General features: G+C 39.4%; 1 protein-coding gene and 1 long non-coding RNA gene across 5 annotated transcripts in view; one reads left to right on the top strand and one right to left on the bottom strand.

The window, feature by feature from the left end:
* The window catches only part of l3mbtl2 (L3MBTL histone methyl-lysine binding protein 2), a 34,161-nt gene that overhangs the window by 11,086 nt on the left and 10,963 nt on the right, over positions 1 to 12,112 (bottom strand). For both annotated transcript variants that reach the window (XM_063222050.1, XM_063222051.1), the window contains exons 6-10: positions 10,740 to 10,866; positions 9,963 to 10,042; positions 2,838 to 2,955; positions 2,320 to 2,454; positions 385 to 473 (exon numbers count right to left, since the gene is read on the bottom strand). In XM_063222050.1, the coding sequence (XP_063078120.1) occupies positions 385 to 473; positions 2,320 to 2,454; positions 2,838 to 2,955; positions 9,963 to 10,042; positions 10,740 to 10,866 (549 nt within the window). The remainder of the gene's footprint in view (positions 1 to 384; positions 474 to 2,319; positions 2,455 to 2,837; positions 2,956 to 9,962; positions 10,043 to 10,739; positions 10,867 to 12,112) is intronic.
* Positions 5,246 to 8,246, top strand: LOC134468011 (uncharacterized). Of its 3 annotated transcripts, XR_010038679.1 has the most exons (6): positions 5,246 to 5,513; positions 5,611 to 5,713; positions 5,801 to 5,899; positions 7,181 to 7,272; positions 7,535 to 7,694; positions 8,105 to 8,246. It is a non-coding gene; the product is annotated as an uncharacterized LOC134468011 (long non-coding RNA). The 3 variants fall into 3 exon arrangements; XR_010038677.1 differs by having other exon boundaries at positions 5,249 to 5,713; XR_010038678.1 differs by having other exon boundaries at positions 5,250 to 5,713; positions 5,816 to 5,899.

The following is a 12,112-nucleotide window of genomic DNA, read 5'->3' as shown; positions in this document are numbered from 1 at the left end:
GTCATGCTAATTTCACCTGGGTCTCTCTCGCCAGTCGAGTTGGTCGATTAATTGCTTAAAAAAACATTTTAGTTTGAATCGACTATATATATATATATCAAATCAACAATGCCTCTGTTAGCTGGAAACAAGCGTAACACTTTGGTGTTTCATTTCAGAAAGGCCAGCTTATCATCTCTGTTAGCTGGAGAAAGAAAAGAGAGATCGGAAAAGAGGCATCATGTTCAGGTTACCTCAGACAAGGAGGACAGGGAACGAATAACTCTTGTTATGCCTCCCCCCCTGTCCTGTCAAATAAAGTTGTAAAAGACCAAAAATAAAATAAAATAAAATAAAATAAAAAAGCGATACAAGAGGCTCAAATAATACAGCTTCCATTCTCACCATTATGTGGAAGTCCACCGGCAGCGTATGAGACCCCACCAGCCTCTTCATCAGATAAGTCTTCCAGTCTTCCAGCTTCTCATGTATGCCTGTAGAGGGGGTGGGGGGTGGGCGGGTAGATTTACAATCCAACCTCAGTTCAATATGCACTATTCTGTCAGTGCAACACGGCTACATTAAAGAAAGTCTTTAATAACATATTACGGCTTGGTCATTGTCATTCTGGTAAAATGTAATTATGTTGCATTTTTGGTGGAGCTGCACCATTCTATCTGCATAGTTTTAGCCCATCCATGTCGCCAACTTGAATGGTGAACTTGGTTGTCCTGCACATTGATCCGATGTTGTCATAGGCATAGAACCCTAGTTCTCGCTTTAACTATTGCCGTCTACTGGGATGAATATCAGTGCTTGACATTGGCATCTGCCAACCGGCCAAGCACTGGTAAAACTTTGGTGTGGCTGGTAATATTTCCAGTGTCACTAGCCAATTTGTCAGGTACCTTACTCCTTGGTATGACATATCAGAGTAGCCTATATTCTGTTGTTTGCCCCTTCTTTATACATTGTTTGTATTTAAGTTCATGAAAAAGCTCAGTTACATCCCTACTACTGCCTGTTTCTATTGGTTTGATTTATTTCCACGAAGAAAGGTATGCACTAATCTTCTGGCCTCAGTACTTTATCTTCTGAGGTTAGATGTACAGTATAAAGATGAAGGTAAAAAAAACAATATCTAATTTGTGGCTAGTAGAATAGCTGAATGGCTAGTGACTCGAAGAAAACCAATAGGCACAGTGGCCTGTGAGTGAAAAGATTAATGTCAAGCCCTGATGAATGTCAATCCTGTGATTCATGTATGTTTGGCACAAGGCGATACACAGATCATCCTGTAGGTGGCGGTAAAATAATATCTGTGAGAAAGTGGAATGTGGAACTCTGTTTCTTTGACCTAAGGTTCTATACACCCCAAGATTTTTTAAATGTATCTTTTTTTTTTACACAATAGTAGGTTACAAGTCGCTAATAAGTGTTAAAGGTGCACTGTGTAGGATGGTGGCCAGAGTAGGTATTGCAATTTATGAAACTGTGCTGTCTACTGCCAAATTTGTTCTTGTCATGACTATTTCCTAGATCAGTGGTTCCCAACCTATGGGTCGGGACCCCCCTTATGGGTCGCCAAAGATCCACAGGGGGTCGCGGAGCCCTCTTGATTTTAAGGGGTTTCGTTTTAAATATATATATAGCCCATGTTGAATAAAAGACAAAGCATTTAACTAATATATGGATAGACGCAACAAAATGTTAGTGCTACTTTAAACATTTATTCTTTATTTGACCAAAGACGAATTGAGGAATAAAATAACTAAAATAAGTTTTTGCAGGAAACAGAGGGCATCTTGTGACTCCGTCTCGTGCGGGCGCTCGCGTGGTTGGGTCACCAAAGCTTACAATAGTAAAAACATGGGTCCCCTAAGAAAAAGGTTGGGAACCACTGTCCTAGATAATGAACTAATATTTACTAATATGACCAAAGTACAGTAAGTTTTGGCACTGGAAATGTTTATTTCTGGAAGTTCAAAATGGCGGACAATGGAAAAGATCCCTCTTTTCCCAGTCATGGTCAATTCTTAGAATTGATGATGTTGGTAAGCATTCATGAAAAAGGTAACATTTGTGAATGGGCAGCATGAATTCTGGAAATAAACTATTAAGAATAGTACACAGTGCAGGCACCTTTAAAAATAAAAATAATGAGGAGGATTTGAAGCTTGGAAGCACCATCACATCAAATCATGTGGTTGTTGTATGCACTGAGCAGTAACAGAACTTTGAAAAATCATATCGGGTTATCTTTATTTGTATTTTCTCAATTTTGCCCATACCTACTTCTGGCTTGTCTTCTTGTAGCCAGACACATATACTACTACTCACTCAGGGGGGGAACCAGCAGCTTGCTGTTCACGGCGCACCAGCCAATGGGGTGGATGTCTGGACTGCCCAGGTTCATCCAGAAGTCCTGGCTGGCGTCGTCCTCCAAGCCCTCATAACGGAGTTTAACATTGTAGCCTACAGTTGGACGCACAAACACAAGATCACAAATACAACCATGTTTAATGCCCCAAATTTGTTTAACCTCTCTACTAGCTTTTCTCAATGTATGTGTATTCATTTAATTATTGTATTCAATTTATTTGTTTGTTTGTTGGTGTGCAAAATAACTCTTGAACTTATCATTTCTGAAACATTGCTAGTATGTTGGTATGCCTAATGGCTCAAGGTGATTCAATTTGGTGCTGCTCTGGGCTGTGTTTCTCAACAGCACCAAGTTACTTGGTTGCAGTGCAATGAGGCAAGAGGGCAGGAGCAAAGAGAGGCGAGGATGTGCAAAGCATGCCGAAAAAGACTTGCTAAGTTGTTAGCAATGGCGCTTTTGATCATTTCATTCTCACCTGAAAGTTTGATGACAGTAGCAATCCAATAGGCCTTGCCACTGAAGGCAGTCTTACTGGTGATGGTCTCCAATTTGATCCCCTCTCCGATGTCCTCCCACTTGTCCGACAGAGGAACCTGTTGACAATATAATTTATTACATTACAGAAGTTCAAGGATCCATGTACAGATTCTAGGTGACGGTAAGAGCAGGACTGTTTAAGAATTCAAAACAAAAAAAGTTTACAGCACACTTGCTTGACTTAGGGGAGTTAGGTGCCTTGCTCAGGGCCACTTCAGGATATAGGTGTAGGGAGGGACACATTCTTCCTACTACGGAAGGTAAGGGTGGAATTTGATCTTCTTAAGAGTAAGAGCAAAGAGAGCGCAGTAGAGTAAGATTCAAGCCCTTGTATGTCCTGGATCCATGAACGCCCCTTTAGGAGACCCACGATTAGGAGACCTTTGGAGGCTTTAGGTTGAGGATAAATGGTGTTCCCTTGGCACTGTAGATGACAGTAGTGCACATCTTCTGCAAGCAGTCACCAAATGTCACATAAGAGAAGAAGGAGGGGACAACGCCCCCTTAGGACACTGAACTCAGAGAGAGTAGAGAGAGAGAGAGGTTCCATTGACCCATTGTTTCCAGGTTCTATTATTGGGGGGGGAAATCCCCCTTTAGGCAGACTTAAGGACTGTTCTATTCAACGCTAGGAGCATTATGACACGCCCCTTTAGGCAGACCGGAACCTGGTCACGTTAGGTGCCCATAGAAACCTATTATGTTGGCATATCTCTATACTTAAAGAATCTCTGAATCTCTGCTGAACTTGAGCACACTCCTTTGCATTGGGTGGCCTGGAGTTTGAGTTATCTTACTCTACAAAGAAAATCTTTGGTAAGAGTATGCACATGTAGAGAGTTACTTGTGCACAATCCCTGGTGCTGAACAAAAAGATTACGTATTTTTTGAAAAAAGGTTCGCACACTTCTTTGGATTTTTCTTCTTGAAGTTATTTTTTCATCTTTTTATTTATTCATCCATTGGCAATGACGTTTCGACCTCTCGGTCTTCCTCAGATTCATCGTGAATCTGAGGAAGACCGAGAGGTCGAAACGTCATTGCCAATGGATGAATAAATAAAAAGATGAAAAAATAACTTCAAGAAGAAAAATCCAAAGAAGTGTGCGAACCTTTTTTCAAAAAATAAGAGTATGCACATCCCACCTCGCTGAGGCCAGGTGCAGGACAAAGGTGTATCTGACTGTACAAACCCCAACTCCGATGAAGTTGGGACGTTTGGTAAACAGTGAATAAAATCAAAATGCTATCATTTTCAAAACATTCAATCTATTCATTAGATGGAGAATAGTGAAAAGACAACATATTAAGTGTTAAAACCGAGAAAAAATATTGTTTTGGGGGACATATGTACTCATTTCTAGTTTGATAAATCCAACACGTCTCAAAAGAGTTGGGACGGGGATCAGTGAAATTTAGTAAACATCCAAATAAGATAAAACAACAAAGAAGAACATTTCAAAATGAATTGTACTGACGGACAATATAGGTGTCCAGGTATAAGATCATCACAGAGAGGCTGAGTCACTCAGAATTAAAGATGCAAAGGGAATAATTACCATAGTTATTACATACATTTTTGAATTCCCTTTGATTTACCACGATTGAGTGTATATAAGACATATTTTTGTTAATAAAATCATTGTATAGGTTCATGACATCATGAAATATATATTGGCTGTAGTCTCACTCTAATTCCTGGAGTGCTAGAGCTATTGAAAATTTACCATATTAAGAATGCTTAATGCATGAAAATGATACAGGGGTGTAACATTCTCCTAAGCACCTGAGCTCACTTGAAAAATAGACCCAGAAATAGACCCAGAAGACATGGGAAACTGTCCTTTGCTTACAGAAGTCAGCAGAAGTTGTAGAAGTCCATTCTTTTTGACAATAATAGAGCATTGCACATCCTGTGCTACAGTAAAAATGGACCATCCAACTTGTGTTAGTGCTAGCTTCAAAAGTCAGCCTCCATGATGGCATGCGGGTGCAGTAGTGCATTGGTTAAGATGTTCTCACTCATCTGTAGAGTTAAATACAGTGCTGAATGGTATAAATGAGTTTTAAACAGCATGAAAAGCCACTCATGCATTATATTTTGAAGGGAGATCTTCGATTACTGCCACATAGTAAGGTCAAATTGCATTCTCTACTATGTTTTAACAGTTTGGCTCCATCATAAGGACCAGCAGGTGATAAAATGGTGGGTTTTTGGTCAAGACCTGTCACACTGTAAGCACTACAGAAAGGAAAACATTGCAAAACATGACAAGGAATACACCCACCATTTAAGCTGGTGAAACCCTTATCAAAAAATCCTTTAGGATTTTCTGTTTTTCCTATAGGATTCTGAAAATCCAATAGGATTCATCTAAAATCCAATAGGATTTGTGTTTTTACCCATAAGATTCTATAGGTCTAAGAAAATCCTATAGGATTTATATACATTCCAATAGGATTTTCATTGTGTCCTATAAGATTAGAAAATCCTATAGGATTTACAAGATTCCAGAGACAGCTGCGAGCGCAGCTAAGTTTGAAATGATTTTGGTTGTCAAGGGAAACAAACAAAGTTTCTGGACGTCGCAGTCGCATATCCAACCGTTTTCAGGTAGACTAGAAATGTAACTCGGGCTTGATTTTAAAAAATGAACTAAAACGTTTAATTAACTTGCCGCAATGTTTGCCTGTAATACTGTCACTTGAAGGACCTCTTCAACGCGTTTACTAATCGATATCCGACTTCTGAAGTGCCGTCGTAACTTTACCGTTAGCAAGTTTGCTAACGTGTGAAACGTACCCAGCAAGCAGGTGAGTTTTTATTTGGTTTTATATTGTATGGTTTGCTATATCACATTGTGTGTTGGTAGTCTGACAACGTTGCATTGTAAAATGTAGGTCTATTTTCTGCAGTAACGTCCTCAAGTTTCCTGCTGGAGTTGGGGCTGTCAAACCATTCAAGTGGCCCACATGATGACTGACTGAAAGGACATTACGGTAAGTTTATCATGATAATCTATTCTTTGTCAAACTTGCTATGCACCACTGCAAGCACACATCACAGCCTTTACCACCTCAGTGTTATCTCTCCATTTTCCCACTAGACATTTGAAGTGAGCAGTGTTGGGCAGTAATGCATTACAAAAGTAATTAATTATTGTAATGCATACTTTTTGCTGTAATGCAGACAGCAATGTAAGGCATTTCAGGGCAAAATCTGACATTTTACTTAGTTACCATGATAAATAACTGAAGTTACAATACATTGCAATGTCCTGGATTTTAGTGGGATTTATTCAGTGTGGTGGGTCAGAAAGAGGCAATTTTCTGAACCTGGTAGTTTAGTCTAAATGCTGCCAAAAACACCTCCTGGATGGGAGGTGAAAAGTTCATGACTCATGAGCTTGATTTACACTGTGATAAATTTCCAGATCCATATTTAGGCCAACAGTTCTTTTGGGGAAAGTAACTAAAGTAATGCAAAAGTAGTCTAATGCCTTACATGTCAAATATGGTAACTTAATAGTGAAGTGTAAGGGATTATTTTGAAAAAGACAGTAACATGTAATCAGTAATGCATTACATATTTAGTAATGCAATCCATATTTAGGCCAACAGTTCTTTTGGGGAAAGTAACTAAAGTAATGCAAAAGTAGTCTAATGCCTTACATGTCAAATATGGTAACTTAATAGTGAAGTGTAATGGATTATTTTGAAAAAGACAGTAACATGTAATCAGTAATGCATTACTGTTTTGAGTAACTTGCCCAACACTGGAAGTAAGATAAAATGATAATGGCCTGGCATCCATAGTAGCCCTTAACTTATAAGGGCTAGAAATGCCACGGGTGCATGTCTATATGTTCCCACAGCCCAGTGGTCCCCAATCACTAAGACTCATTTTTAGGCTCATTGGTCTCACAGCCCATTGGACCGCAGCTTATACCTGCTGGCCCATGTTTCCACATTTCTAAAGAATTTATTCAAATTTAGGCCCTATGTCCCATGGCGGGAGGAAGGGCATGTTCTCTTAGTTTACTCGGAAATGTGGCTACATGAAGTTGTGGAACATAGGGCATATTTGAATACTTTCTTTACAATGTGGGGAAATGGGGGCAGCGAGAATAAGCTCTGGGACCAATGGGCTGGGGGAACATAGAGCTGACCCCAGATGCCACGCCATTATCATTTTATAATGTAAGTTATATCACTTTTAATATAAGTGCAACTCCTGAGTTCATATTGCCTTCACTGAATGGGTCCCTCTTGTTTTCACAGTGAATTCACTACAAGTCAAAATCAGATAAACAGACAGGAACATCAGCCTTCTTGGTGCCAGATGGGAATACTTGAGAATAGCAAGAAAAACGGTAAGTCTAAAACTACACATAAGATCATAATTAAGTTAAATGTGACCTGGTTGCATTATTGCATGACTGCTTAACATTCAGAAACGATTGCTATACTGTCACTCATCATCTAGAATACATCTTGGAGTTAAAACTTAAGAGTCTATGGGCTTTAAGAAAGAAAAACCATAAGTGAGGTAATCACAACTCTGCCAAGAGTCTGTTTTGGTGTTCATTAAAATGAGTGTAACTATTCTCTTCCTGTGCTTTGGTTTTGTTTTAGGTTCAAGTAGGCCCGACAACAGAGATCACAGACAACCACAAGAAGTGACCCCAGGAGGGCAACAGACCTTATGTTGGCAGTTTTTGGAAGGCAGGTCCTAGCCACGCACTCATATACCGGAAAACCACCAGTAGAATTCAACAAAAAACCTCTGACATAAGTGAGTACCTTTTCACTACAATACCTTGCTAACATAAACCGCAAAGTTATCAGACAAGGAATTCCTTCCTTTCTCAGCTTGCCTTTCTTTTACTCAAAATTGTACACACAACACCCCATTATGACAACGATTTTTTATGTGCAAAAGTACACACAGGTAGCTTTTCCCATGACACTCAAAACATGTGAATTACTTAGCCTACGGGATGCACTGTAAATGTCTGACAATGTCACAAGATTTCCATCCATGCTACACTCATTGTTTTCAACAACACAAAAAACCCTCTCCCGCACATGCCACAGATTCTCAATAGGGTTTTAAAGTCTGTTCAGTAGGCCTATGTATTTTCTCATGTCTTAATTTTCCATGTGTTGGTCTGCTCTGTATGTTTGTTTGTTTGTTTTTTTCAGACTACGTCACAAACAAATTTGATGTGGACACTTCAATGATCAAGCAAGCAATGGCAAAGGACTGTTCAGATGAGGCAAAAATGACACCCACACAATGATCAAATAATGAAATAATAAATATATTTTGGATATGACTATTTCATTTGCTGTGTTGTTTTTTTGCATTATGTTTATGTGAGCTATGTTTTAAAATCCTATTATAATCAATCCCATAGAATACAAATCCTATAGGAATAGAAATCCTGTAAGAATAAATCCAATAGGAATAGAAATCATATAAGAATACATCCTATAGGAATATAAATCCTATAGGAATTATCCCATCAGAATCCTATTGGATTTCTATCAGATTTTGGAACAAATAATCCTATAGGAACATTGGAATCCTAAAGGAATCCTGTAGGATTCTGCCTTCTGGATTCCAATAGGATTCCTGTAGGATTGTGGTTCCAAAATCTGATAGAGATCCTACAGGATTTACCTTACTGGATTCCTTAAGGATTTTTTGATAAGGGAATCATGTCCAAGATAGGAATTAACACTGTTTTTTATATAAAATCATCTCATCGGTTAATGTATTTAACTGTTAAGTGTTGTCTTTTGTTTTGTTTTTAGTCTTCCTCGACATTTGCTGCCATTTATTGTCCCCGTCCCAACTCTTTTGAGACGTGTTGGATTTATCAAATTAGAAATGAGTACATATGTCCCCCAAAACAATATTTTTTCTCAGTTTTAACACTTAATATGTTGTCTTTTCACTATTCTCCATCTAATGAATAGATTGAATGTTTTGAAAATGATAGCATTTTGACTTTATTCACTGTTTACCAAACGTCCCAACTTCATCGGAGTTGGGGTTTGTAGAAAGAGAAGAAGTCTGCACACTGTAGCTCCGCTTTGAAGATTTATTCGAGTCATACAAGGGTGGGACTTGACATGTGGCTGTATGCATTTTTGAGTGTATTATCCACCGGATGCGTAAATAGGAAAGGACAACCCAACCCCAACTCAACCGAACCCAACTTAAATTCAGACATGGTCCAGGTAGATGCTGGCGCAGCCAAATAAAAAAGTAAAACAAATCGCAACCTTGAGTGCCTCCGCATTTGTCTACCTGGACCAAGTTTGAGAGCACCTACACTGAAGAGCACGAAGGAAAAAGGTGAAGACCCAGAAGCACTACAATTACCTGCTTGTGTTTAAATTCCAACATGTTTCCAGATAGTTTGCAATGAAAGAGGAAAAAGAAGATTGAAATCTACACCCCTGCAAAGGAACAATCATTCCTTAAATGCATTAAACGTTTGCTTAATATCAAGATGAGATGCAACCAGATCCTGATTTTTAGGATCCTGCCGGATACTGGATCCACTGCTTAAGATCCTGCCGGATCCGTAACCGGATACCATATCCTACGAAATGGTTGAAACACATATCCTACTCGCACACGTGGGCCCTTTTTTATTACGTTGGCTCAAACTATTTTTTAGACTCATTGGCTTACTGCCACACTGCCCGCACTGGCCGCTTCCAAAGTTCTTTCACTCCATGCAGCAATTGAGGTTTTGAAAGACTGACTGAAAAACCTAGGCCAGAGATGCACCAGATCCCGATTTTTAGGTAACTGCCGGATACCGGATCCACTGCTTAAGATCCTGCCGGATCCGGATCCTGTGAAAAACCCTCTTATCCTGCCGGATCCGGAACCGGCTCTTGGATCCTGTGCATCTCTAAAACCAACACAGTGTTGTTCACTGATGCGCTTACTCATAAACTATATGAAAATATGCCTTCACCACAGTTATATTTTCTAATTCTATTGATTTTCATGCGTAGTGATGGATAGGGAAAGCCTTACGTGTCTGAAGGAGGAGACGGAAGCAGCTGGAATGGTGTATTTGTCCAGGTAGCTGCCCCAGTCAAAGCTCACTGCTGCCGCTACAGTGGGACAGATGGAGAAATACAGCTACTAGGGGTGTGCAAAAAAAAAAACAAAAAACAACGCATCGCGATACTTATTTTCACGATATACTGCATCGATTCATGACGATGTATCGCGATACTTGTCTTCACAATATACTGCATCGATTCATGACAATCAATTATTTCATGATAATAAATTAGATTTTGCCACTGGTTCATTCTATTCAGTAGAGAGTAGATAATATTTCCATTGTAATGGAAGCTCTCTCACAGATACTACAATGCTTAAATAAAATAAATTGAGTCATGAATGCTACACAGCAATTGACAAATAAGTTGTATTTTTTACACATTTACTAAAGTGAATATAACAATGCATCAGAATAGAATCGCATCGTGGCATGTATCATGATGCGCATTGAATTGTGAGTACTCTTAATAATGCTAAAAGCTATCTAAAAACCTGTGTGTGTCGGTCAGCGTCTATCTGAGTTTTTTTTAATCTTGTGAATCTATTTGGAGTCTGATTCTTTATTACATGTACTAGTGCGACTGTATTCATTACAAAATATGTGTGGATTTCACAGTGTGCTGCATTGAAAATATTTCAGCTTTTGGACCCTCACATGCAAAAAGTAATTCATCTCATATTTCCCATATGTATGGGAGTGAACGTGATGGAATTAAAACTCATGGGCACATCTGTACATACTTTTTTTCTCGCCATCTTTCCCAGGGGCTGCGGTATCCAGAGGAGAGGGCAAGGCAGCCTGTGGGAGTGTGCTACCTGTAGCACCAGTCTTGTTCAGCACGGTGGCTTTCTTCGTAGGAGGCTTCCCCTGTACACATCAGAACAGACCATAGGACAGAGATCAAAGACCGCTGACAGCTTTTGCCAGGCCCAGAACAAAGTCGTCTGAAAGGGCCCCCCATTACAATGTAATACATACAATGTAGTGGACTGTACATACAATGTAATGAAAGCCCCGCTCTCCCTGTGCCCATGCCACCCTTCGTGAATCATCACGAAGCAAACAGTTTGACTCAGTGACTTACCACCCTTAAGCTCAGAAATAATTGCCGTCTTTACTGCTTTTATAGGAAAAGGGAGTGTTCTTGCAGTGCCCTTAAGAAAAGTCTGAAGTGCTGTTGAGTTCAGTTCACGACGGTGATAAAACCTTTTAAAAGGTCATAGAGCATGCATGCATCTCAATTGAGTTTTCAAAACTATTTTTTATGATACACCGGAACAAGGCTCTGAGGCTGAAGAAAAATGGTAACATTAATGGCAGTCAAAGTTCATTTTAGTACACACCTGAACTACTAACTATGTGATCATGTGAACTCTTTCTTGTCACGCCCTGATGAAGACCCAGTGTGGTTGAAACCGGTTGGTGTTGTTAAAATAGAGGGGTTTCAACTTTATGAAATGTACCACTCCTTCGTCTCACATGCAAGAGTTGCCTGAGGTAGGCCCAATAGCCACCAAGTTTTGAAGTTGTGCTGCAACTCTGCTCTTGGCACAATTGGCACAATGTTTGATTAGTACACATCTCACCTAATCAAGTCTAGAGGTATTATAAAACCCACATTATTTCATTGCTTTTGGCGTCTTGCTCATGCCCTGATGATGAATGGGTGTTCACATTTCGGGCATTTTTGTGTGACTCTGTAGACAGGGAAAGCTTTCGTTACAGGCAGAGAGCTGATGTATGTGCACTGTGCAGGCAAATATTTTCTAATCTGCTGATTCGGTAATACAGTGATTAAAGATAATACCGCGGCCTAAATGCAGCTTCAGCAAATAATGTAGGCTACAGAAGATCCAAGGAGTCACCCAAGATCATGGAAAATCGCAGGAAAGCCAAGGTGGCTGGTCATTTCAACTACAAAAGAGATGCTTTAGGATCAGAGATCCAGCTCCAGACCTCTAATGCTTTAATCATTTAATCATTCTTATTCAATAATATGCTTGATGCATTGGATAAATTTGAACATTGGACACTGACTTTTTTTTCTTCCAAAAGAGCAACGGATTCTGTCTAACACATAGCATTTTTTTTTTAAGTAAATATGTTTAATAAT

Source organism: Engraulis encrasicolus, chromosome 17 (assembly GCF_034702125.1).
Source record: "Engraulis encrasicolus isolate BLACKSEA-1 chromosome 17, IST_EnEncr_1.0, whole genome shotgun sequence".
Lineage (NCBI taxonomy): Eukaryota > Metazoa > Chordata > Actinopteri > Clupeiformes > Engraulidae > Engraulis > Engraulis encrasicolus.
The sequence above is the reverse complement of the archived record's forward strand: the minus strand, read 5'-3'. Positions and strand labels throughout refer to the sequence as shown.